Genomic DNA, 27,634 nt, shown 5'->3' on the forward strand with positions numbered 1-27,634 from the left:
CCCCCCCCCCTTGATGAAAATAATTATTAAAGATGTACCACTGCACTCTCAAAACGGCAGTCCACGTAGTTCTGTAGTTTTGCCAGGCTAAATAATTCCATTTCTTTCTCAGAAGATGCTATTTTCATTTGAAACCAGGGTGATTTAAACCTGATATTTCAAAAATGGGTGGTGATTGATTAGTCATCAGCCTAATAATGGAACACATCTGCATTTTTTTTCCCATCTGTATCATATTTTATATAATTCATTTGGCTTAATTGGACATTACAGCCTTTTCCCTATTAAAACTGCAGCAGACTCACCCGCCCCTGCTTGGCTTCTCTGGGATTCCTCTGACCCTGTTGGCTGCTGCTCAGAAAGCCCCGTTCCAGCCCGTGGGATGGGAGGGCTCAGCATGGGATTCTGTCGGCCCTGTGTGCCCCTTTTATTTTTTCGGAGTGGAGTTCATTTTTGCACTGCAGCAAGGCCTCTTCTATCCACGCTTCACGTACGCAGGACCGGCTCCTTTTGCTTAGCTCAAAGACCGATAACAAACTCATCGGGGCGGCATTGGGCACAGCAGGGCCCAAAAAGCTCTCAGACCAACGAAGCAAGGTGTTTACTCGTTCACTGTTCCTCCCACAGTACTCAGGAAAGCCCATGAAACAGCTACTGACCTGCCTTCAGAATGGCACTTGGAGAATGCTCCTGGGAGGAGTTTACTGCAGTCTACGTTAGGTAAAAGCACTTGTTGCAGCTCATATCTTACTGATCTGTAGCCATTTCAGGGAGTGAAACTAAATTGTACCTGGCCATTAGTCCCACTTTGCCTCAATTGTCCCAGCTGTACCCTGGTGATTACTCTAGTTAATAACATTCACTAGAAAAATGTATATTAAGGAAAAAAAATGATGGAAAAAGGACTTTAAAAATTTCATGGAAATGATATAAATCATTTCTGATGAGCAGATACCATTCTGTGGTTACAGATACATGTTTTACCATGGTTTGTGAGTGCCATTTGAGATCGCGGTTCTGCTGTACATACACATTTTGTTGGAGATCTGTAGCACGGAGCTGGGCACTAAGCGGGCAGGGGTCAGGAGGTGGAGCTGTAAAGGCAAAGTCCCTGGAGCCTGGAACAGAACCAGGCTTTGAAGCCAGACTAATTGAATCCTTGTGTAAATTCTTTAATTACTTAGCATGCTCACGCACAGAAGTAGCGGCTGGATTATATAGGCGAGGAGGAAACTCCTACCAGTTTTATGAATGGTCCGACGTGCTCGATGATTAGAGAAAATAGTAGAACTGAGCTTTGGCTGCTACAGCGTAAAACACAGTGTAAATGAAAATCAGGACAATGTAAATCTGCTCTTACACATCTCCTCCTTGGATCTCATTGTCTCCTTCTTTTACGTGTCAGAAAATCATCAAGCCCTGCTGGTCCAGCTTGCTGTTCAGTTAAATGTATCATTAAAAAGACATCTAAAAAAGATGTTAGTGCGGCAAGGAGCAAAATGAAGAATGCGAAGAGCTAGGCAGAGGGCTCTGCCGTGAATAACTAAATAATAACTGCAAAAGGAATGAAACAGCCAAAAGCTCGTGCAAGAATTCAAAGGGATTCCACTTTAAAGCTTTTGAAAATGGCCCCTGGCTGGGGCAAATGAGTTCATTTAGCTGTCACTTAGCCCTTTCTTCTTCTCTTGAGTGGCATGTAGCTTCAAATTGTCCTTAAGCTTGATTACATTCCTGGTTTATTTGCTCCTATTGAGAAGTTGTTATCCCACATCTCCAGCTCACTTGATTTGACGAAGGTATGTGATAGAGATGGCATCAAGAAGTGACACGTAATAGCCGGCTCATTAACAAAATCCTCGCGGTATGCTTTTAGTGCAGCAGCTGCCTAGGTAGCAACAGTAATTGATGCATTTGTTAATAAGCTTGTGGGCAGGGTATGCTGAGACTGATACAATACCTGTTGGCATGTGCTCTGTGTTACCATCAGATCCCCGCATTTTCCTAACTCTTTTTGTAGATGAGCTCTGCTGCCTTTTCATGCGGGTCAAGCCAAATCTGCTGCTGAACGTTGCGTTTTATGCACGGTGTGTTTATACCAGGCATCTGGGAGGAAAACAATGGAAAGTCACCAAGAGCTGGTTGATCGTGCTACTAGGATAGATCACAAACCCCTGGGAGCAGGACCATCTTCTCCAGCTGGCTGCCAAGCCAGGTTTCTCTGTTCAAGTGGCATCTGCAAGGATCACGGGGGCTAGTTCTTTCTGGTGTGTCCACAAATTGCCTCCTAAAAAAAACAACAGATTAGGGTGGTTCAAGGTAGCTGGTACCTACCACAGGTTTGATCTATAGTAGACATCAGGAGAAAATAAATGTGGCAGAGAATAGGATGGCAAGACAGAAAGAGGATGGGGTCTGGATCTTCTCTTGTGGTTGCCAGCTCCTGTGGCAGAAATTAATTCTCAGAAGACCCGGTATCAAAAGGTTGTTTGCCCCGTAATTAGGCAGCTAGTAATGATCTCTCATTCAAAGTCAGTGGGAAAGCCAAGGTCAGCTCTACCATTTTGGGACTGCCTCTGATCAATATTTGCAGTTTCTTTTTCAGTGAAGCATTCTTGGTGCTGTTAGGATCTATTAGCTGGATCATGCTAACACTTGAGAGAGAAATTTATCGAAAGTGCATTGACATGATTGCCGCTGACATAAGGAGGAGTCGCAGAGCACCCACTGGAGGGTCTGCTGTGCCTGCACTGCCTGGGTTTGTGCACTCGTGTCCAGATGGGCCCTCAGCTGAGCTTGCTCAGAGCTGCTGAGCTACCAAAGCTGCAACTAAGGAGCATTTGTGGAAGTGAACTAAGTGTGTTTGACATCTACAAAACAAGTTTGAGGACATATTCTAAAACAAAAATACATATGGAATGGTATTATTTATCAAATTGCCTATTTGGAAAAAATAAAATAAAAGATTAAATTAAAGTCACGTTAGAGGTTATGATGTAATGGGTATAAGGGATACCAGTAGTTTCCTAAGTGGACTGTTGATAATGGACATAATCTCTGATGAAGAGAGAGAAAAGAGAGAGGATGCTGAGGTGTGGAGAGCTGCTCCAGAAGTTGAGTGCATGCAGAGGGAGGGAGGGCTCTATCTACACTCACATCCTCAGTTCCCCTTCCCTTTACTGGAGCAGGAGAGAGTGACCTAAGGAAAGAAGTCCCACCTGATTGTCTGCATCCCCACCTCGCAGTTGCTGCCATGTGCCAGCTCCACTGAAACCTCTGCACAGCTGAGATACAGGTGTTTAACATCTCTGAACATCAGGCTGAAGGGATCTCAGAATGGGCTTCCAAAATAGGTGGTGGCTTTTGCAGGAGTCCCTTTGTCAAAACCAGTGAAGGCTGCGTCCATCATTATCCCAGACTAGATACTGCTTGAAAAGGGTGGGGAGGAGAGAAGGAAGAGGTTCAGCTGCTCAGCTCAGAAAATAGAGTCTGAGAGACTCTATGAAATGCGTCAGGGACAGGGAAGCATCCATGGTGATGCTTTTTATTTTTCTGACTCAAAATTTGCTTTGTTGAGATCCAATTCAAACCGTGCCGTAATTCAGAGGGTAGCTGTTGCTTTTGTTTGTTTTGTTTCCTGCATGGCCTGCTTGACCTTGTCATTTGTATAGGCTGAGTGGGTGAAATGAAAGAGAATTAGGCAGGTCCAGCTGAACGGACAGTTAAACAAATAGGTTCTCCATAACGCGGTGTTGGTTTGGTCACTGAGCTTTCCTGCAAAACAGCGAGTGCTGAGAGCTTACTCATCGCCAGCTGCATTCTCCAAGCAATAATTGCTTTGTTTCTGTGTATTACTCTCTATTAGTCCCTGTAACAAGCTAGAATGGAGTTTAGACAGTTTAGGTCTCTTCCAAATGGACCTAAAGATTTCATTAAACTTACACCATGATAGTATTTTGTCGGCCATTACTTTCTGCTTGAGAAGGCAATGGATATTTTCAGATCTTAATTCCTGTATTTGCTAGATGACCCCACACATTTTCATGCATGCATTATTTACATGAAAGAAATAAAAATTATCCAAATACAAAAAAAGTCACAGATGCAGCACTTGGCTGGTGTTTCACCTGATTCTCGGTTCTGTATCACTGCGATTCTCCTTCAAAACAATACCGTTAATCTATTCTCACACCACTGCACAAATGGGAAAAAACTTTGATGACTCTGAACATATACCAGTTGAGCTGGTTTGGGGATTTGGTATTTGAAATCTTTATATTGGAAGTTTAAATAAAATGTAGATCTTTTTATATTGGTAGCTAGTGGTTTCTTTCTGTTATGGTTAGGAATTAGCCAACTAAATGATATTTGGTCATCCTGTCATCCTTTACCAACCTTCTTTGATTTTTGCATTTGTTCATATGCTACATATTCAAAGTTCTTCTGTCACTTAAAAAAAAAAATAAATCATTTTTTAATCGTTATTGAAGAGCATCATGGGGAATGTCCTTCTGTCCTCCCCATATATAGTCCCTCTGACTTCTGATTCACTGAAATGAGTGAGATCATCCTTAGCATGGCTATTAATGAGTGTAAACCAATGAAGGAGTGTATGCTTTTCTGTAATGTTAGGCTTCACGTTAAAGCCATGAGTAGACAAATTAAAAATCAGGGTGAAAGAGCCATTTCCCAGTCTCCTGGAGAAGTAGTATAATCACTGGGGACGCTAATATCAACATTCAAAATTACATTTTTTTCTCTTTTTTTACTTCTGCTTTCTAATGAACCGAATGTTTTCTTTGGAAGTCCTATAGCAGTGTTGGTTATTCAAGTCAGTGAAGTGGTCAAGAGACCGTGATAACCTAACAAATAATAACTTACATTTATTTAAATACGTACAGTCTCTATATCTGGCATTCACAGGTATCCAGCTGTTTTGCATGCTCTCTTCTTTGCAAAAATACAAGAGTGATGCCTTGGTTTTGTCTCCACCATGACCAGGGCGATACGATCGCTTCCTGTGACTCCTGCGGCATACTGAAGCTCTGGGACATTCGGCAGTCAGTCCCCATCATGTCCACGGATGCTGGTCCCGGTTCTGCCAACCAAGCCGCCTTTGATTACTCTGGTAGGAGCCCTTACCAACTATTTTTTTTTTTAATATAAGACTTATTTTACTTTGAAATCTGCAGTTCTGGAGCCAGATAGCATGTGTGACACAGCACAGGTGTGTTCATTCGAAAGATGAGGTGCACGTGTTTTCTGGACAGGATCAGCAGTCTGGTCTAATGTTCTGTTTATAGAAAAGGCAAAATGTGCAATAACAAGAAGTGCAGTTACAAAATTATTACATAACACTCAAACTATCACTAAAAACGTAGCGAGATTTCCTCTGTTCTAGTCATGTGTATTCTCCAGCACTGTCTGTTCTTTTTATTTGCTAATTCTACAGTTGCATTTCATAACCACCTTACTAAGTCCTCTCATAATTGCCTCAAAACTTGATTGTGTTGACAGGAGTGCTTACTGTGCACAAAGTATTGAAATAACCAGTTATTTTTTATAATCAACCTTGTATTACTGTATCAGCAGTATTCTGAATGAAGGTGCATTTTCATCTGAAGAGGGGCTGTTCTAAAATATTTTTTTTGGTTTAAAAATGATATTAATCCTCAATTCCAAAGCACGGACAAGCATTTATATTGCAGCATGGGATTTGATCTTCACTCAAAGTCAGTCTTACTCAAAGGTAGGATAATATGATATGACATGATATAATGATATAGAATGTAATATGTATTTTGTTTATTGGAAAATATGTATGCATTTGTGTTATATGCATAAACTGTTTCACTAGAACATGAGAGAAAAATAAGGAATCGTTTAAACAGAAACAATAACACGTTTTGTCATAATGACCCACATACTGTGGAATCCATAATACAAATAATCTCTTGGCAGAAAACTTTGCCATCAAACTCTAGTCTTTCTGTAGTGTTTTCACAGATCTCTCTGCTGTACTGTTAAATAGGATATTTTCATTTCCAGGGGATAAAATACATCGACACTGTCTATTTTTGACCATATCCCAAAGACAGATTTAACGACAATTCTATTTATGTGTGTAATTTGGAACAAGAGCTTGTTTTTTCTTGGTTAGGATTTGAGGCAGTTCTGCATTTCTGGAGTAGAATATTGGGTTATTTGTAAAGGAATCACATCCCTGCAGAGTGCAGGAGCAGTATTTCTAGCCAGATGGGAGGTTTCCAGTAGAAAGGTTATCGGCCTCAGGCAATCTAAATGGGCAAATTTTTCCAACGTCTGGATAAAATCCAAAATTTTCTCTGCAGGAGTAAGCACACATCAGAGAGATCCAATTGATACGGATGATCAGAATGAGGCATAACGTAACAGGATACAGTCGCACCAACTAAAGATACGAAAGTACCTGGGGAAGAGAGAGAGTTCTTCACAGCTTGTGGGGTTTGAGCAGAGCCCCTGTGTGCTGAGGCACAGGGAGAGGCACCCTGGGCAAGCTGCACCAGCAGTGCCTGTCCTGAGTATGTAGGTAGCTACCTACACACAGCTACCTGTTCGTTACGGAGCAGTTTTTAATTTGCTGGGCGACTGCTGTGGTTGGCAGCCATGCATGTTTTTCCGCTGCGTCTGAGTGTAATGGTGCAGTGGTTTCAGCGAAGCTGGGTGCAGCCAGTTTGGTTCCTGTTAGCAGGGCAGCATGGGTCCCAGGCAGAGCTCCTGAGTACGTGAATGCTTAACTCATGCTGATACCATTTTGTCATTATTTTATTTTTTCCTAGTACGCATGCTAGCTAAACCAAAGTGAGCCTGAGTGATCCAAAGGTGGCCCTTGATGCACCAGTGGGAGAGGCTGCATGACGTGGTCCTCTGCAACAGCAGAGGGCTAGACAAATGACCCAGCAGTTCCTGCATTGTTTGCCTAAACAGTAATTATTTTTTAACAATGTGTTGATCAATATTGGGTGGGTTTTTCTGGCCTTATCAAAGTGTGGCTTAATTCCTGGCTGTGTCCCTTAGTCTCTCCTGGTGATGATATACCACCTAGTGTAAAATACTTGACTGCATTAGTAGTCATACACACAGGAAACAAATTGTTCAGCTTCCTGCAGGTGGATTTAATTACTAGATTAGAGAGCCATGGTTGAACAGTTATGGGTGTTTTTTTTTCTGCCCAGTAATTATTTAAATTATAGCTAATAATGATAGAAGGGCTTTATGAAAAGTTTGGCGGTATCTGCAAATGAGATTGAGGTCAGAGATAGTAAGACCCCAACTAATCAAATATTTTATTTGGTTTTCCTTTGTGTTGTTTTTAAGTAATTATAATTGCAGATGTAATGTAGTCAGAAACAACTTACCTTTTATCTTAAGTGGTGATATCTGCTCTCAGTGTGAGATGTGCCGATGTGCCGGATGGGAGTTGCTTAACAAAGAGCTAGCACCAAGAATGAGTTTGACAATTACTGGGATTCACCTGGTGGCCTTATTGCAGATGCGTCTTGCTGACTCTACTGATCTGAATGCTCTTCATGGGAAAATGTTTGACCATTTTCTTCTTTCTCAGAGCCTCACTCAGATCTTAGATAAGTTAATGAAAAGGAGTTGGATATAAATCTTTCTGCTTTAGATAATGTCTGGTCTGCTTCCTTGTGCCTTAGCTTTCCTTTTGCTCAGCTGGCAGGTGGTCCGCTTGTGGATGGGGAGAAATTAATTACATGATTAATTGATCACTATTGCATTTCATGTAGGCTTTCTTCTTCCGTGAATCTTTCTGAAACTAGCTCATGGTCTTGGAACGAGAGGTGGTGCTGGATCTGGCGGGACTCAGCCCCCCAGGGCACTGATGGTCAGTATTGTCCTCGGTGTCAAAACCACCAAGGAGCACGGCCCTTGAATTCTGCATGCAGGTCTCAGAGAGGGCACCAGTTGTGCTTGCTTTCAGGGTGGACCAAAGGATGAGTAACTGTTGTTTTTTTGCTTTCTTTTCAGTAAATTCTTTTTTATTTTTTCACATGCAAGTCACCCAGCATCCGCACGTGCATATTTTCTTCTGCAGATTCACAAATCCCTTACTCCTGTCTCGTCACCAAGCTTAGATGTTCCCAGTTGCTGTTCAGAAAATGTACTTGATACAATTAATCACTCAACACAGCCTTGAACAGTATGGAAGAGGTAGGGAAGCTGTAGAGGATTCTGGTTTATTTGTTGACATTCTTATTATTATCATTACGCATTAAAGCAAGCCAAGCAACATTCATTAAAAAAAATAGTCCAAAATCAACAGCCTAGGGAGAGCCTAGTGCTGCGTTTTGAGATCTGCAGATATAGCGAGGGTGTATCAAAAGAATAAAGTTTGCAAATCAATGTGAAATTGAAGAACTGCGAGAGTCAACGTCACCTTGAGATACATGCGGTTTATTTTGGGAGATAGGAGTTTGGGGATGCAGAAGACACATGGTGCTAGGAAGTGGCTATGGAGCAAATGGTACAGCTTTCAGCCATGGTGAGGTTAGGGTAGCTGCTCAGCATTGCTATCTAAAAGCTGGCTTAATTTGCTTAATTACACCGTCACATGACATTACACTGGACTGTTAATAGGAGCTGGCCATTAGCCCAGCGGGTGACAGGATCATTTGCTGTTCAGCCTTGAATTGTTTTTGGTGTTAAATAGTGATCTATGAATTTGTGTCTCCATAGTATCCACCCTTCACTGAATGCAGAATCGTGCTTAGCAGGATTGCTGGGATGTCAGTGCTGCAGCACCTTCAATATTTGCACTAGACATTAGTTGGGCTAGTCTTGATACTATTAAAGCCATAGGTGATCCACACAGGCCTCACAGGGGATGAAGGCAGAGAAATTAAACCTTAGATTGTGAGAATTTCTGCTGGTACTGAATTACAGAATTACAGTTTTAAGATGCCTTATCTGGTAGCAATTTGGGTGCTCAGAACAGAGCTGGCAGAAATAATCCTTGTAAATGGAGAAGAAAGATTCAGAAGCAGAAATTGCATTTGTTTAAATTTGCATGTCCCTAGTTGAGTATATATCCTATTTCTTAAGCATAAATAATACTGGTTTATTATATGGCAGCCTCATTTAGTTAGGAGTTTGATTTTGCAGTGAAGCACCCATTCAATTTTCTCTTTGATTCCCTCAATTTCAGGTGGGAGATGGGCTGCAAAGACAAGCAGGTATTGAGGCGCCAGGTGCCGGTCTTTTCCTTCTTTCCCCTTTTTCCTTCGCATTTCTGGTTAATTCATATTGCTCAAGTGGTGCCGAGTACATAAAGCTTAATCTTGACAGGCTGAGGGATTTGTCTAGGATGGAAGAAGCTCTCCCTTGCTGGGAAGCTGCAGGGTGGATTCTGCCATTCGCTGGTGGATGCGAGGAGAGGTGGGGACGCCCTGTGCGTCCAGTCTCCGGAGGGAACTGTGTCGACCAGAGATGAGTCCAGGTATCAGCAGAACTGGGGCAGGATGGGGTCTCGACTCTTCATCTCACTTTTTTTGCATTTCTGAACCTTGCTTTTCTATATTTGTCGCCCTCTTGCTTATAGTTAAAGTCACGCTTGATGGGAAAAAAATCCTCTAGTGCAGAATTTGCCACAGTAATCTTTTTAGCAGCAATCTGATTTTGTCCATATAGTGCAATTATGTGCTGACATTAATGTGTGTTTTTCCCTATGACCCCCATTTCTTACTAAAAAGCTTTTTTCATTACAACACTTTATTGCTGTGTGTTCTTTAATCTCCAAGGCAGATTACTTGATAACATCAATTGATTCCTTAGGGTGCTTTTTCCCTTGTGGTTCAACGCCTGAGTCCCTACCTCATTTTAAGTATATATGAGCTGTTGCAGGCAAAGCAGTCTCAACTTGGGAAATTTTTATTTAATTTAAGTTATTGCCAATTAACAGAAACTTCTGATCACTCATTTGGGTATTGAGACAAAAGAAAACACAAAGAATGAAGCAAGCACTGATGTAAATGCTTTTTCTCCCCCTTTTGCAGCCTGAGTTTAAGCCAAGCATCTCTCGTCCTGCTGTTCCCAGTCTCCACCTGCCTTGTTTGAGCCATGGGCTGTGCTCCACCATCCTGGCTGCTCCACTGCAGCAGTGGGAGATGCAGGATGCTGGGGCTGTGTGTATGATGGCTTCTACCTGCTGCAAAGTTGACCTCCAAGCTGCTTTGCTTCTGCTGCTCCCTGCTGCTGCTGTTCCAGTGTAGGTCACCCACGGGCTGCTGTCTCTTCGGGTGTCCCTGCGCTGGTGAGGGTCACTGCAGGCACAGTCCTTTGAGGGCTGCGTGTCTACTGATAACACACCTGTCCGTGTACGGACTGATGGCGTGCTTGGGAAATTCATTGGGGTGCTCATGTGTAAGGTATCTGGGTGTCAGTGCTTGGGCACCCATGCATGAAGTGATGGGGCGCTCATACACGAACCAATTGGGTACTGATGTGCTCATTAGTTGGGTGCTCGTGCATGGACTGATTGGGCAGGCATGCATGAGTGTAGTTAACCCTGCAAGCCTATGCCAGGATGCAAAAAGCTCAACATCGATTGAAATAGATGCAGGTGTAATTGCTGGGACTTGTCCTGGCACTGGCTTTTCCAAATAGAACTCGGCCAGCTCCTGATTCTGCTTGTTAACCACTTTGCACTTGCTGTAGCTCCACCTAACAGGGCAGCAGGGTGATCAAGCCATGTTTCTGGTTACATCTTTCCAATCCCTTAGAGAACTGAGACTAGTTCCTCTCTATTTTGCTTCTTTTCTCTTAATTCTCCCCCTTTTCTCCCTTCATCATGCTGCTATCCCACTGGTCTTTGCGTTCCATTTAGCGCTTGGCATAGTGTGTGGAATTTGCCTGCTTTGCTTCTCATTCAAGCTTTTCATGGCTCTATTTGAAGAGCGTAAGCTGTACTCTTGCAGGTTACTCGTTCCTCCCCTTTCTCCCATCATGAATGGTTTTTATGCCTCCCACGTAAGAACCCTGTCTTCGCTGAGGGTTTGAACAGTTGTAGGGCTTGCGCTGAAGTCCAGGAGTGCCTTTGTCCGGGAGTGCCTTCTTCAGCACGGCAAGGTCTGTGTGTTCTCACTGCAGCCTCACACACCCTCTTCGATGCAAACTAAGGATTCTTCTGTTCTCTTTCCTCTAACTATAGTTAATCCGCATGCCTAGGAGTTCTGCCTGATGGGCACAGATGCAGCCACCCACACCTTAGTTCTCCATTCTTCGTTTGGTGATCAGCATTTTTGGTTTCTTTGGCTTCAGATCCTCTCCAAGAGCTGTTGTGTCAGTGCTCTGCACCCAAGTGCTGGTCTCATGCTTGCCCTCTCGGCTCTTCACTTCTGCAGAAGCTGGGCCAAGCAGCAATCAGCCAGAAAAAGTTCTTCCTCCTTCCTTCCAGAACGGGATAAGGCAAAAACAGCAGCAGATTTTCAAAACCTATCCCTCAGGGTGAAATGGTGGTGGGCTGCTTCACCTCAGTCACCCTAAGACAGAGCCTTTGTGTTTGTCCTTCACGGTGAAATCCCTGCTTTGGCAGAGTTTTGCAACAAGCAGGTGCCGTTGCCCCAGCTGTGTGCTGGTGGGCAGCGCACCAGTATTGGTGTTTCGTCCCTAGGTAGCCTGCCCAGCCGGCGTGCTTGAACTGATGAATCCATTAGTGGGCTCCCTGGAAAAACTGCCGTGTGGACTGAGTAGGTTTACACAACCCATGCCCTATTTTCTTGTCCCATCACGCTGCCTGGCCGTGGCGGATCAGCGACATGTCTGTCTTTCTCCGAGGAGTGCTTAGGACATCTGGTGACCATCCTTAATTATTCCTACAGCCAGCGCGGGAGTAAAAGGATGCGCACTAAGACTGCGTTGTTCAGCCATCATTCCTTGTCTCGTAATTCTCGCTTCTCCCCTCAGTGCTGCTGTATTTCATTCCTCTCTTGCTCTCCACATTTGTTTTCCTGACCGTAAAATTCTCTGATTTGAAGGCGGTGGATACTACGGAGCTTACGTAAACACGAGCTGACTGACGGATCATTTGGTCTCCTTGTACCACGGGGTGGGAAGCTATCACGTCTCTGATTTCTGGCTGTTGCGCTTTTACAGAAGGGAAAATGTTGGCAATGAATTTCTCCCCTTTGTGGCTCAGGAGAAGAGTTGTGCCACACCGTATTTCTGTTGTGTCACGGCCATTTTTCAATGTGAGCAAACTCCCCAATATTTAAATATGTTAGACAGAAAAGAAGAGAAAAGGAAAGGAAAGAAAATGAAAAGAAAAAATAAGAAAAAATAAGAAAAAAATAAGAAAAAAATAAGAAAATAAGAGAAAAGAAAAGGGATTCTTAAAATATATGACTTCATTGTCAGTGCAGATATAATTTAAAATGTATGAAATATTTGTCCTTTGGAAAAGGAGGGGAGGTGGCTCGGAACCCCCCTATTTTACATCTTCGCTCCCCTTGCAGAGCACTGTTTTGTCTTTGCTGTGTTTTCTTTGCTGAGCTAATGAGGGTGGGGACTGTGTACGACTGCAGGCAATTGCTTTGAGCTCTGAGCACTTTGAAGAGATTAGCCCCATTGATATTCCCTTCATCTTTGTTAGAGAGGAATGCATCCTTCCCCAGAGTGCAAGAAGATGGACAGCTATTTAACAGAGCCAGCCTTTTTCGAGTAGATACTGTAGTACTAAATATTCCCTTCTCACTTGCCTGCATATGCCCAGCAGAAAAACAATGTTCTGGATGCCAGGGTTGTGCCTCATTAGAGCCATATATTGACCTGTTAGGGTTTTTTTGAGGACCCCAGGTTGAACGGATTATTATTTGACTGGTTAAATGTTATTCTTCAAGGAGGAACAACAGTTTCAGCTGTTCAGGCAGTCAGCCAAAACATGGTGATGAGCAAATTGTTTGTTCCAAAAGTAAATGAAGGGAATGTCCACATGATTTTTGCCATCCTTGTATTAAACTAACAGAAGCTGAAAGTAATTGGAGTTTTATGCATCCCAAGTGAGACGTAGCTGATCAAAATTTTGATTCTCCAGCAGCTATCCGCAAACTGAATTAAAATGGTTTTCAACAGGTTGTTGTTTTTTTTTCTAATCCCACTTAAACTAAGCACAAGTCTTAAAATATGAATGTATTCAGCATCTCATTTCTAGCATTTACTGCTTCTGTGACTTTATTAGGTCCATGTGTTCTCTTTTATATTTATTGTTTATATTACTTCCAGCTTACAGAGTGCTACAGTTAGCAAATTCCCACTTTGAATGTATTTACAGTGATTGAATGAGAACTCACTTCTTTCACTCAGACTGCACAGCTCCATCTCCAGCCTGGCTTAGATACAAGAGCTTCATCTCCTGATTAGCTTATTCCTGCAGACAGTCAGAGTGAGGGCTCCTGAAGGTCGTTACAGCCTCACAGGTATCTAGGTCTCATGTTTTGAGTGAAGCATCTGTATTATATCTAAAGAAATGAATCGATACTGCATTCATCATTCATATCCAGTAATAAAAAGGAGGGCTTTTTGAAGTAAGCTGCTATTGATCTAGTATTTGGGTGTGCTTTCTGTATTTTCAATATGCAATGTACAACAGCCATGACATTCCCTGCCAAGGACTGAATGGGTCCGGTAATCTGTAAGGGGGCAGCCATTTGCATCTTCATCACTGTTGAAATTAAGTATATTTTCGTCACTATCCGGGAGTCATTAGTTAGCTGGTAGCTTTGTGGGTCGATCCAGAATTATGCAGTGAGGGTAGTGCATACGCTTATAGGAAGAAGAAATTGGGTGTTTTGACTTAAGGGAAGCAAATACTTGGCTAGAAGCTGATAGTCCATTCAGTTTGGATACTTTGGAGAAAAAAAAGGAAAAATGTATTGTGACAACCTAAGTATCTTGTTTCAAGCTCAGGGGTAATTTAGGTAGTTTGGTCAATTTGCGTGCCATTCGCATCCTTTCAGGAAGCAAATTTCATATTTGCCTCTAGAAAGTTTTGAAGCTAAATGTCAGATGTTTTCATATAAAATGATCTTTAAACAATCTGCAACGATCTGTTAGCAATATTTAGCTTTCCACTTCTGTTTTGGTAAAAACTACCAGCCTAGGTTGAATTTGAATAGCATACTTTTAGCAACATAGAAACTACATTTTTATCAAGCTTGATATTTTTTCAATACACCTTTTAGACTGAGCTCTAAAGGAGAATTACTCACCTCTCATTTAGTAAACAAGTAATCCACCCTGGATACCAGTGTAGTAATTAACGCTAAATTTTTTGATTCCTTGGAATAACTCGTCCACTTGGTAAATGAAATACATTCACAAACTAATTCTTCTCAGACCTTTGAAAGTGTCATCTCTTTTCAAGCAGGAGATCATCTTTAAATTATGTATGCTGTTCATAGCCTTTTTTATTTTTATGTTATTGACAAATTGTCAGAGGAGCTAAAATGCCTAATCATCAATAGCAAGTGATCCATGGGGTTATGCAAAATAAATTGATTAACAATATAATCTCCATATGGATGTCTCAGGAGGGCTTGCTGTTTTTTATGAACCAGTCTTGCTTGCTTTTGCAGGGCCAGGTGGAAAAGGGTGAGTGAGACAAAGTCTAGGGCATCTGCAGTCATTCTGCTGCCACTAGCAGTCAAAAACTGCCTGAAGTGGTGGTGGGATGTGCAAGGGCAGGCATCACATCTGCTCAACGGGGGAACAAAAAGGTTGAGTAGTTTGCTTCCACAGCAGTATCTGCCAGCCTTTTTTAAGGCTAGCAGGCCAGCAAAAAAAACCATGGGCTGAAATCCTTGGTTTCCCTCCTGAAGCCTAAACAGGACACAGCATAGTGTGCTAAATGCCTGCAAATGGGAGTTTAGCAGGAGCGACTCTCCTGGTCCAGGAGATGCTCCCACTGACAGATCCTCTCAAACTGGCAAGCCCACGCATTGGAAATTCTTAAGAGCACACAGGCTTGGTACACAGGGCAAGAACTATAGCTTTGCCCCACGGCCAAAAGTAGACTGGATTTCTCTCTAGGTGGGATCCTGTGTTTTAAATGGCCCAGTTGTTGTATTTGTCTGGGGAAGACAAAGGGCTTAGCCACTTGCAATTCTTCTCCAGTTTGAATGAATTTGAAACCTGAGACAAAATTCCCTTTGTCATGAAAGTATAACTTCCATTTATTTATTTTTCATGCCATTCCACTACTAAGAAAATTGTGATTTGGATGCCTTTGAGGCATTTAAATTATGCTTATGCAAAACTATTCCTTGGAGAAAATTGGATGCAATTTTAGGATTAGATAACTGACCTAGGAGAGAGAGAGAGCACAGAGCTCGCATATCCACTCTTTCTAGATGGATATTCATTATGGAGCCTTCCAACTGCTCAGTGATACTGCCTGTCCTTTTGTAAAGGCTTGCACAGGCAAATGCGTTTCCTGAGCAGAAAGCAATCTTTGTGCTGAGATTTTTGGGCAACAAAATAAAGCATTTAATTCCCTTTCTTCTTCTGTGGCTAAATACTATATATGATGGTGATTGGGAAAAATAAGGAAGAAAATAAACTATACCCTATTTGCTCCTAGAATAAAGCAAAAGAGGGGAGTGGTGGTGATGAGAGTTCTTTAACGTGCTGGGTTCATGTCAAACATCATTCCCTTTTCATGTTTCATGTTGTAAGTGAATATGCATGGTATATATCAGTGATCCTGCCTGGAAACGGAGAAGAGCAAGAGTTTTTCTGGGTCCTAGCAAAGGTCAGTTTTGCCCTCTCCCACCTCTGGCTGTGGGCAGGAGGTGATGCTTAGGGAAAAAAACAAAAAAACAAAACAAAAGAACAAGTGAACGCTGAGATTTTTCTGCTGCTATTTTTCAGTGTCCTGTGAATTAGGACCTCCCAGAGCTGGGGGCCTCATGCACCATGACTGGTCTTTGTGGCTCTCTCCTCTGTTAAACCTGTCATTTGTTCTGGAACTTGTGTGCTCCATCTTCCGGCCGATCTTGTAGCAGTGATGAAATACTTCCCTGCCTTTGCTTTAATTCTCTTAATGTTACATTCCGATTCTCGTACTGTGGGAATTACTGAATAAATTGTAGCTTGTTTAACATCTTCAGGCTGACACATCTTTCCCTACTCTCATTTCAGAGCTGAAGAGTCCTTGTCTGCTTTATCTTCTGGATATATAAGCCACTCCTCACCTTTCTTCCTTTCTTCATCCTGTTGCCCTTCTGTACCCTTAGTTCGGGTACATTCTTTTAGAAATGGAGGGGAGGGACAAGGCCTGTATGATCTGTTCAAGACATGCTTAAATCATGTTTTTAAATAGGAGCATAATGAGGTTTCCTGGGTTTGTTCTTTGGTTTTATTTTTTCAGCCATAAATCTCAACACTACGTTAAGCTGATGTTTTCAGAGAAGTATCCACTGGGGTGAAAAGATCTCTGTCCTGAGGGACAAAGGCTAGTTCACAGTCCTTACTGTATTCGTATGATTAAGGGTACTTTTGTTCATTAGAATCATTTTGAGCTTCTCAGAATCAGGCTACATCTGCCATCCCATTACTTAATCCCGTAGCATCTTGAAACCTTTCAACAAGTCTTTGAAATGTGCTGTCATCTTGAAAAACATGAACAATGTTGCTATTGAGTCCCACCTCAATATTCACCTTCCCATCTTTTCAAAAATAATATTTATTAATATGCTGACGAACACAAGTCCCAGAATAGATGTTACATTCTTCTGGTAATCTGTTCCTGTTTTGTCCTGACCATGCCCTCTTGGAAAGCATTTTTTTTCCTTCCCCTTCCAGAGTGCCTTTGATACAGTGGTTCTCAAAAGCTTTGGGGAATTCACGTGTCTTATGTCAGTCAGGTCACCCTTACACCTGTGCTTCTCAGCACCATCAAAGAACTGAAGCACATTTCTGAGCAGTGGTTTCCTGCCGTAAAAGCCCTGGTAACTCCTCTCTATGGTGTGACATTTCTCCACACCTCAATTAAATCTCTTCATTATTCTACAGGTGAGTTTATTAGACCTGTAGGGAAATCAGCCTCACCAGCTGAGAGTTTCTGAGGCTCTTTTCGGAAGTTGCTGTGATGTTTGTCACTTTTCATTCCTCTGGCACTCAGGCCAGATTAAGCAATAGGTCTTGTACTCAGTAACTGCTTCAGGTAGTTTTGTATTTAAGGTTTTGTAGAACTCCTGTTCAAATACACTGATCCTGGCAAGCATTTAATCACTTCATTCTAATATTTTGGATTTCTGTTCACAGTTTATACAACAAAACCAAAGAAACAACAACAAAACCAGGCTGACCATGGTTTTTAGCGGTAAAGGAATGCGCAAGTGATTCCTTCAGCCACAGACATCTACGTATAAAACACAGATGCTGGGTGTGCATCTGAAGCTGGATGTTACGACCAGGAGTCAACACTGTCCTTGGAGTACAGGATTAGCTGGATTTGAGCATTTGATTGTGCGTTCCCTAACAAAGCAGAATTTAAAACATGGTCTATCAAATTCTTATTGTGTATTCTTTTCCCTTCCATTTCATACAGCATTCAGCCTGAGTGACATTTGGAGTCTCTCTGATAGCATAGCGGGCATTTGTAGCAGGTCCAGTAATTAATGATCAATATTTTAGTCGTGCTTGCAAGCTAAGTTTGGGCACTGGCAAAATAAAGAGTTGCCTAGGGTCACTGGCTGATGGAGCAGCAAAACTGGGAGCTTCATTTAGGCAGAGAAACCCTCTGAGTCACGGCACAGTGACAGCAGGTGGGTGCCAGCACTGGCCTCGCACAGTGCCATGGGCAAGAAGCTCCTCCACATCTCCCCTGGGCAGCTCTCCCCCTGCCAGGGCTGCCTTCCTCCTAGGTCTGACGTGAAATGTTACGGGAACCTGGGGCTGCGGAGCTTCATGGTACTGGTATTGCGATTGATCTAACGTTCTTGTAATGTTTAATCATGAATTAGTTATAACACATTTATTATCGATTTTTCTTAATGTATTTGCGTAAATTAATAGACAACTCTGATGCTTGATAGGGCTGCGGGAGCGGTAACACAAAATCAAGGAAAACAAGGTTACTGAGTACAGTAAACACTTACTTTCTGGCATCTAAGCAAAACACAGGGAAAAGAAACAGGAAAGAAAATCAATGAGAACCAGTCCCACAGAAGTTATTAAACAATTCCTCAGTCAGAACTCCCCCAGGAAAGAAAAAGGTTCCTCTCCTGAAATCTCACCCAAACTCTTAGCTGGTAGATAGACCTGAGGTTTTGGGAGAAGACTGACAGTGTTTGCTGGGAGGTGCTGAGCACTCCCATGGCACCAGTACTTGTGCAGGAGGTTCTCTGCTAGGACATAGAGGACTGTTTCCAACTCTTATGCTACCCAGAGACTCTGCCATGTATTTTATAACAGAGCGCGTATGTGAGGTGTACCCCAGCCCATCTACCACCCCATACATAATGAGGTTTGGTAGTTCTAAGCAAAACAAATATTTCCAAAAGAGCTATTGTGAACAGATGGACTAACATTCGTAAAACAGTTTCGCTTTTCAAGTGGTTTGTTTGAATAAAATGTATTGTTTCCATGGAGGTTTAAACTACAGCTTGCTTTAATTATTTTTATATTTGACCATTATATTGTGAGGATATGAAATGGGCAAAATGTTAAGAATAATTAAGCAGAGTAGTCCTGAATACCCTGGTGCATCTGAAAAACCATATATAAAAGAAAGCAGCTATCTGTGGAGCTGCCAATTCCACTTACATAAGCCCATCTGTTTACATCTACTCCTGTTCCCTAAAGAAGAATACATCTTATGTGAAGAATTCCCACCAGGTCCCTTAGACATTTTATCATTCAAGGATGTTCTTTCTGTTTATTCTCCCTATTTCCTTTATAAGAAACCATAGAATTTAAGATTTTCAGGGCTGTCTCTTAGAAGACTTACAAGACAAATGCTTGACTTAGCATATAAAATCACATGAGTTTCTTCTCTTCTGATTCTCTAATGAATAAAAACATTTGCAAACCACTTACATACACCTTTGACTCACAGTGGCTTATAGTCTTTTCTCCTTTTTCTTGTCTTTGTCTTTCTCTTCCACCGCCCTTCTGTATTCTTATTTGAATCTTTCAGACTGCCTCTTGTTAAACCGAAGACAGATTATTTTATATCTAATTGATCATGTGGAAAGGCTGTTTGCTGTTTATCTGGTATTGTATGACAGATTATGAAACTTTTTCCAAAGAAGAATAAGGACTTTTTGTTTCCCTATATCCATCAGTCCTAGGAGTTCTACAAATACAGAGCTCCTGTTTTACTTCATGTACCCTGGTTTATATTCCATCCTCAGAACAACTTCAACAACAAAATTGCCCAAATAACAGCAGATATTAGCTTGTGGACTTTTTTTGATCTTTTTATTAAATCCTAGTATCAAAGTGGATTTATCCACTCTCTAAGGTAAGATGGGGGAGGCCAGCTTTTGAAGATCATTTGAATGTTTTTCATTTGGTGGCCTAATCTTCTTCGTACTCTATTGAACTTCTGTAAATTGTTTTAGGCTTCTTAGAACAAAAAATTCTCTAAGAGTTCCAACTTTGATTTAATTATCAAAGTGTAAGCTCTTAACATAAAGTTATTGACACAAGAAATGCAAAACAAAATGAGGTCATGTCAAAAAAGGCGTGAATTCAATTAGTCCCTTCAAAGAAGTCTTGATTTTGAGTTTTGAATTACAGGTTTAGAATAAAGGTGTTTTTTTTTTTCCTTGCCAGGTTCCATGGAACTGAAAGAAGTTAATTTATCTCACTTCTCACAGTAACTTCCCAACCATTTTCAGAGGCTCGGGTGCATGGAAGGCTTTCCTGCAGCTTGCTGCTCTATACTTGTGTGGGTCATTCGAGTTGGATCACCAAAATGCTCCTTGTATTTGAGGCTTGTCAGCAGCTGAAGGCAGGAAGCACAGCTCTTCCATGATTTATTCAGAGGGCTGGATTTCAGAAAGGCCACTTGTTTCATGTGTCTAGGTCTGTGGCATACATCCACAGGAAGAATGTGGACGCCAGCATCCTTTCCTGGCTCCCAAAAATTTGGGTGGCTTCCCCACCTCTCCTAGAAGACATTTTCCAAGACCTTCCATCCTTTGTCGCCCAGCTGCTAATAGGCTTTATGCATTAATTGTGAGGAATTATTTTTTAACCCAGCATTTGACCTCTCTATTCTAAGCAGTGGCTAGCTGTGTTTGAGACAAATACATTTTTCCTTGGTAACTTGTTTTTTGCCTGAGGTGGAAGGAAAGAGGCTGTGCCCTCTTGATATGGGATGGCTAAAGGCAGGGTGCAGGAAACGTTCACTGTGCCATCTCTTTGTAAGAGTAGGGTAGGGTATGGTGTGTAAAAGACCCGCTTTTGTGTGTTTGAGGCTTGGGTTGAAGCTGAAGTGCTCCTCCCCGTGGGTAGACTGGTGGACCAATTGATTCTTGAACTGAATACCCTCTTGGGGTTGTGGGTGTTAGCACATTTTTTCCCTGAAGGACAAAAAACGATTAGACAGAAGGAGATGAGATTTTTAAGACCAGCGAGGTTATAGACATTTATCTCTGTACTTTTTGCTTTGCCTAGGGGCTCTTCTGTACAGAGGAGACAGCGAACCTTAGCCGATGCTGATTAATGCCCGATTCCTTCATGCTGGCAGCAGCACACTGAAGGGTTTGCTGGTGCTCAGTGGGGCTGGCCTTGATTCCCATGACTGCACTCGTGCACCTCTTCATGGGGAGCATTTTGGTTATACACAAAGTGTATCATATAAATACACTGCGGCTTCCTATCTAAGTGGCACCTGAGTGTGTACAGATGACATCTGAATCATGGGAAGAAATGGATATAGAAAAATGAATAGCACACAGACTACTCTGGGCTTTTTCCTCAGTAACCTACATGAACCAGATTTCCTTCAGACTCTGTACTGGAGTAGTCATACTGTTATGATGTGCTGTTGAGCTGTTTTCTTGACTAGTATTTCTCTGCTATGTTGACTTTTGCTTTGATAGATACTTTTCATAAACAGCATTCATCTCTTTTACTTTGTTTATCCTAACAACATCTTTTCTGGATAGATTTTCAGTAGATCTCTTCTCTATTTGGGAACCTGGTTATACTCTTTTTTAACTGTTCAGCTGTAAGAAAATACTTCTCCCAACCCATCCAGTGATTCCAGCAATCCAAAGCAGGGATTAAAAGAAATGTTCATATTTAAGAGTAGATAACACCTAAAGTACAGACCATTATTGGATTCTCTGTCAAGGCCTTTGAAGATATGGCCTAAAACACTTTTAAACTTGGCTCTGTCAGCAATGGGGGAGTTACCATCTGTTAACAGATAAAGTCTCACGGGGTTGGAGCAATCCCAATTGTATGTTGAGTCAATTTATGGAAAAGTATCTCTTGAATCAGTAGTTAAAATTTTATTACAGATGGCTCAGATACTGGGCTTGATTTATTCTTTATATCTTGCATAGTGACATGAGTGACTTGTCTACAGAAAGGCCACAAGATAGTTATTAGAAAATAAAGGGCAAGTAGCAAAGGTAGTTGCTTCTTCGTGGCCCAAATCACTTCTTCAATTTTCAGCAGCATGGAGAATGTGGAAATAAAACCAGACTTTCTTGAGGTTGTTGCAACAATTAGCAACATGTTGAATTGAACTCAGGAATTGTTTGAAGATAGTTAATTTAAATGCCTTTTATATATATCAAAGAAAGAATTTTCACCTGCTGGTAGAATATGATCTGATTTTATCCTTGTCTAAAACTATCAGATACTAATTTAAGTCATTCAAGACAAAGAGAAGGAAGATCTTTATGTTTTTAGATGGGTTATATATTATCAAACTTGTATAGAACTGAAAATTCCTTGTGCTTTTGGAAACTGAAAACCTGTCTTTTACGCCAAGACATCTGACTACAGAAGATATTTCTTAAGGGAAAAAAAATCCTAAAATCATATATATAAAAGATTCTTACAGCTCCCATCTTTTTTTTTTTCTCACTTCTGTGAGGAAAATGCATAGTAGTATAGGAGGAATTCTTTGTAGGAAACATACCCTATTGTAAATGAAAAGAAAGAATGTACTGGGATTATAAAATTAGATATAAAATATTACACTTCATTTATTTTCATGGACTGTATAATACAGGCCATAAATTAGGATTATATTTTTTGAAGGACAATCTTGATTTAAAGGTTTTAGGTGATAGTGAAAAAAATCATTAAATATATCATAGCTGAGCAAATTTTCATCTACTACACTTAAAAATTCTTTACATGTCCAAAGTAAGATGAAATTTGTAAAATATCATTAAATCAGAACCGGTTATAATATTCCTCCTGCATACACATTGCATAAATGAGAAGTATTGCAGAAATAATTCGTTGAAGTCTTTTCCAGTTTCTCTTGACATTTGATAGAGTTCTCTTGACTTTTGGATTGCTAAGCTGGGGATCCTTGGATCAAATCCATTCTCTATCTTGACCTTTTAAAAAATATCTGTGCTTTAAAGTTTGTAATATCAGATGTTACAAGGCAAGGCTGGGAAGAAGAAAAAAAAAAAAAGAAAAAACAGCACTAAGCAGTTATGGAGAAGTCTACCCAGTACATAAGCTTCTTCTCAAATCCAGCTACTTGTGATTGACTCATGAGCTGAAGCATGAAGGTGTGTAAGTGATGCAATTTTTTAATCTGTTGTATTTTTAGAAAGAAATAAAATGATTGAATGGCATAATGTGACATTAGTGCCCATATCAGTTAATAAAATAAATGTGATGCTATTATTCATGGTATTTTAAGGATAAAAATCATTGACAGTGTATGCGTAAAATAGACACGAAAAATGGCAGAACCTATTAGGCTCTAACTTCAGAAGTATCCAGCAATTATGCAACTTAAATTAGCAATCTTAACTTACCCATATATTTACATATTAATGGTCCTAAGTGGTAATTGTAATTGTCTCTCATCATTGCTTCCTTTGACCCTCATTTTTCAAATAAGAAATATGAAATTCCATTAAGTAACATTAATAGTTGAAAATTAATTTAAGGCAATATATCATCAATTAGCAAACCTTTAACACACTTCACTATTTTCACCTGATGCTAACTTGAAGGAAAAAAAGATAGCTGTTTCACGTATGCCTGAGCTGGGGGATATCATTTTGGGCATGTACAACGGAAGAGAGATGTGACGTCCATCGCATTTCTGGCCTCGATCCAGTAAAGATACAAATTTCCCATTGACTTCAGCCTTTTCACATGTGGCCGAGGAAGGGCAAAGAGTTCGGTGACGTACAGAGCCACAGCTGGGGGCAGCTTCTCTTGACTGGGAAAGACGACACTTTTGGCAGGGCTTTTCTTTACTCTCGGTCTCATTTTCTGTTCATTTGTGCGGAGAAATGTTCTCATACAGAAGCTAGAACTTCCTTCGGATTATGAATGCCTAAGGTTTATCTTTACACCATGCCTTCCAGAACGATTCTCCTGGTGCATTTCCCTTGGTGCAGAAGGACTGACCCATGGCTGGGCCAGGCTATAGCACGTATGTAAGATTAGAAAGCAGCATTCGCAGCTGGCCAGTAGGTCTTCAGTCATCGAATCGTCAAATGGAACTAATGTAGAATAATAATGCGAGAAGTTGCTTCCAACTACTGATAACTAAAATACATTTTACACACTGCGCTGCTCTCGTAAGGGAAAAAAAAGATTACAAATACCATTAAAAGCTAAATGCCTCTTACTCGTCTTGTCAGTGAGGCTATCATCATGCGTTACAGGACATTTGTGATTTTGGGGACTGCAAATGTTACTGTTGTTGTCCATAGAAGTGAGAATGGTTTTTGTTATTTCTTTAAATGCCAGCCATAATAATGTGTCTTTTTCCCCCGTTCTCCAAAAGCCATGTTTTAAAGTATTTTAGTGTTCTTTGGAAAGCACTTACATTGTGAGAGTTTGTTAATTTTAGTAACATCAAAATGCTAATTAAGGAACGCACTATAAAGACAGTTTGAAGAGAGCAGGTATGATTTTCCCCCCTTCTTATATGAACTTCTATCCATGTAAATGCTGTGCTCTGTTTCCCTCTTGGCTGTGTGATGTGTGTGGTTGGTAGAGCAGCATGTGTAACCTGGAAATCCTTTGACAGAAGCTTCCTAGTTGTATTTGCAAGCTTTAAAGATGCGTCGTGAATCAGAACAGCCTGAGATCTGCAGTCAATAACTGGCTCCACTGGTAGAATTTCAAGGTGTAATTAATTTCTTTGGTGTGAGAATTAACTTCTCCATAGCTTGAATGCTACGAGGAGATATGAGGATGCTGTGCTGTCCTGCACAGCAAGTGTGTAAAAGCCAGATGAGCCCATCTGCTGCGCCATAAACATCATCCTTGTGAGCTGTTAGGTTTCTCTGGTCTGTTTGTGGGAAGACTTTGTTTTTCTCTAATGGATGCTAATTAATTCCAATTCCATTGTCCTTTGAAAACTCTCCGAATCCTGTTTATCGCTAAGATTTAAACTGGCTGTAATCAGCACATTGATTGGTGAAAAGAATATCGGGTAGCAAGATTAGTACAACATAATGAGCCAACATATTGCTGCTACCGCCATGAATGATGACAATGTGCCGGGAATATATTACAGGGAGCAGAGGCTTCCATGACGTTGGAGCGTGTTAGAGCAGGCAACGTCTACAAAATGAGACCCGCTGGATGGACCCTCATCTTTCTAGATGAGGGAAACTGGAGGCAGACTAAGGAATTTGGCTATTGGCTTTTATCTTTACCTGCAAATCTAGTGGCCAGAATGAATTATGATTATATAGTGAAGCAGCTCTGGGATGCGCAACCAGCAGAAGGATGGTGTAAATTTCAGTGTAAGGCTTTGCACCATTATTCATAGAGACCTAGAGGTGATTCACCTGACTTCACTCAGCTGAGTTTTCTGGAAGGAAATAAAAAGGATAACTTCAGAATGAGAGTTTCTGTTTTTTTAAAAAATTATTTTTTTCTCCTTAAATTGCATATTCACCATAGAAAGTATTTGCACATTAAAGACAGCTGTGAAACATTAACTTAGGCAAATAAGCCTTATACGCGGGGGAAAAATGAAAGTACATTCAGCCTACAAAGTCCAATTTGAATTTATTTTAATATTTAACATGGTTTGATGGTCATGATCAATAGTTAAATTTTTGTGGCTTTTAGCTGGCTTCATGCTTACAAGTAGCATGAACCAGATTCTTCCAGAGATCAGTGCTTCTCTTTGCTCAGGTATGTGGTGTGAAATGGACTCCGAGCAGTACAGAGCCGGGGGGCTTCGAGCCAGCCCCATGGGCATAAAGCTGAGAGAGACTTCTCTGTTAGGAAACCACCACCTGCCTGCGTTTCCCCATGGTCCTGCCTCCAGTGTCCAGGCTACTAGGTTAGTAGTAGCCATGGGCTAGTGCAGGGAGCCTTTTGGGAGCAGTTCTCCCCTGCCCCGCGGTAATAATAATAATAATAATAATAATAATACAAAATAATAATAATACAAAATAAAAAATGGCATCTTGTTGCAGCCATTAAAGCGACTCATCTATGTGGTGTGTCCCTCCCGTTTGCTCTACAGTATTTTGTTCAGTCCTGTCTTTGGCAGGTGCTTCTGGTCACAGTCCCTTGCCTGGATCTTTTGAAGGCTGCCTTGTGGGGATGCTGTTTCTTTAGCAAAGGGAGCAGAAGGTGGGAAGGGGAACGGCAGCAGAAGATGTGGAGCTGCTGCTCTTTCCATGTGCAGTGAGCAAAAGCAGGGTCTGGGCAAAAGGAGAGGGAGGAAGCTGGAGTTTTAGGACAGAAAACAGGAAAGCACGCAGTTGTCACAGTCAGTGAAAAGAACTGGGCAAGGACGTTTGTGTAGGGGGATGTGGCACTGTTTATTGACTTCAGTGAAAGCCAAGTAATACAGGATCTGAAAGTGATTTTTTGGGGAACATATTGATGGTGAGGGAGTAGATAATTGATGCTGGAAGAAGGAAATTTGCATGTACAGCCATAGCATGCAAAAATAAAACATGTTCACTAGCAACAGCAGACAGACATTTTGAATATGCAAATCTGAGTTTGCATATACATGTGCAAGTGTTATGTATGCAATAAATCTGAGTAAATTTTGCAGGTTCATTCTGTGTCTCTGTTAACACAAAACAGTGCTGAGCAGAGCTTGACTGGGGAGAGAGCAGTGAGGGGGATCTGCGTGGTACTGAAACCAGGGAGCATTCTGTAATTATGTTAAAGCCCCGCATTACAAGCTGGAAATACAAAGTTATGATTACTATTAAAACAGACCCGGGCATGTTAATTTATGGAAATTAGCAGTTTAAGGCATCTAAAAAACTGTGCTATTCACTGACATAAAGTTCTGCTATGAAATTATGATTAAGGCATTTTCCTGTTTGTGGCCCCAAATTAGTTTAATTTTTAAAGATGCTTTTTCTCTGTGTGATGCCACTTCAGCGAAGGTTGTGAGACATTCAGTCTTCATTTGTAACTTTACAGGAGTGGCAGAAACCAGCACTGCTGGACTGAAGAACTTCTTCTCTGCCTTTTTCTTAATGGGTTATTTAGCTCATGATTTGAGGGCTGAAGTTTTCTGGTACTGTGAGATAAAGATAGGTTTTCTTTTTCTTAGCCATTTGTATTTCATTATTTTATCCACATTTAGATGTAAAATACTTAATGCAATAGGTTTAGGTATATGGATATATGCAATAGGTTTAGGTATATGGATAAAGAAATCCAGAAGTGAGGACAAAATGATTGAAACTGAACCATGTGTTTTTTTTCTCCCTTCATTCGCTTAGAAAATACAACTTTTCAGCTGAAATACTTAGTTTTCTGCTGGGGAAACCCTTAATCCCCTAGACAGATTTTAGTGTTTTCTTTTTTTTTTTTTTTTTTTTTTTTCTTTTTTTTTAAGTGAAAAGCAGTTTCCCCTGCAGCCCTAATGTTGAAGTTATTAGTGCCGAAGGCCACAAGGTGCATGTTAAGTGCTCTGCAACTTTCACTGCCAGTTCTTCCAGGAAATACAACAGAAGTGTTCCTTTTTTTCTATTTTTAAACATTAAAAGGGAAACATAGACACATTTTGCTTTTATTTCTGTCTTTGTGACAAAGTTGTCATGATTTCAACTGGCAAAATGACTTATTCTGCATTAGCAGCAATAAAAACACAGCACTTGAACATCCCTGTACAAGGTAATATTGGAAACAGCTGAAAAGAATCCTGAAATCTTGCTTGTAGGAAGGCTTAAAAATAGAAGATCGTTTATCATGCTATAAATAGGGAAATTTTCACGTTGGAATAAGTAATAGAGAATGAATAAGTATAAAAAATGAGATGTATCTTCTTAATACTAATTTATGTTTTAAATGGGCGCTTAAAATCTGGAGTTGGATGTATAGCCGCACCTAACAGGGATATAATTCTCATTCATCATCAGGGGAACTTCGGTCCAAAGCTGTTGGGGAGCGTGTGTACACGTTTGGGTACGTGCTTCAC

At 41.0% G+C, this 27,634-nt stretch overlaps 1 protein-coding gene across 4 annotated transcripts in view; it reads left to right on the forward strand.

Moving 5' to 3' along the window:
* Positions 1 to 27,634, forward strand: part of SPAG16 (sperm associated antigen 16) — a 398,567-nt gene that overhangs the window by 297,806 nt on the left and 73,127 nt on the right. For all 4 annotated transcript variants that reach the window (XM_035331772.1, XM_035331769.1, XM_035331770.1 and 1 more), the window contains one exon: positions 4,999 to 5,125. In XM_035331772.1, coding sequence (XP_035187663.1) covers positions 4,999 to 5,125 — 127 coding nt within the window. The remainder of the gene's footprint in view (positions 1 to 4,998; positions 5,126 to 27,634) is intronic.

The sequence above is a fragment of the Oxyura jamaicensis genome, chromosome 7 (assembly GCF_011077185.1).
Source record: "Oxyura jamaicensis isolate SHBP4307 breed ruddy duck chromosome 7, BPBGC_Ojam_1.0, whole genome shotgun sequence".
Classification (NCBI taxonomy): domain Eukaryota; kingdom Metazoa; phylum Chordata; class Aves; order Anseriformes; family Anatidae; genus Oxyura; species Oxyura jamaicensis.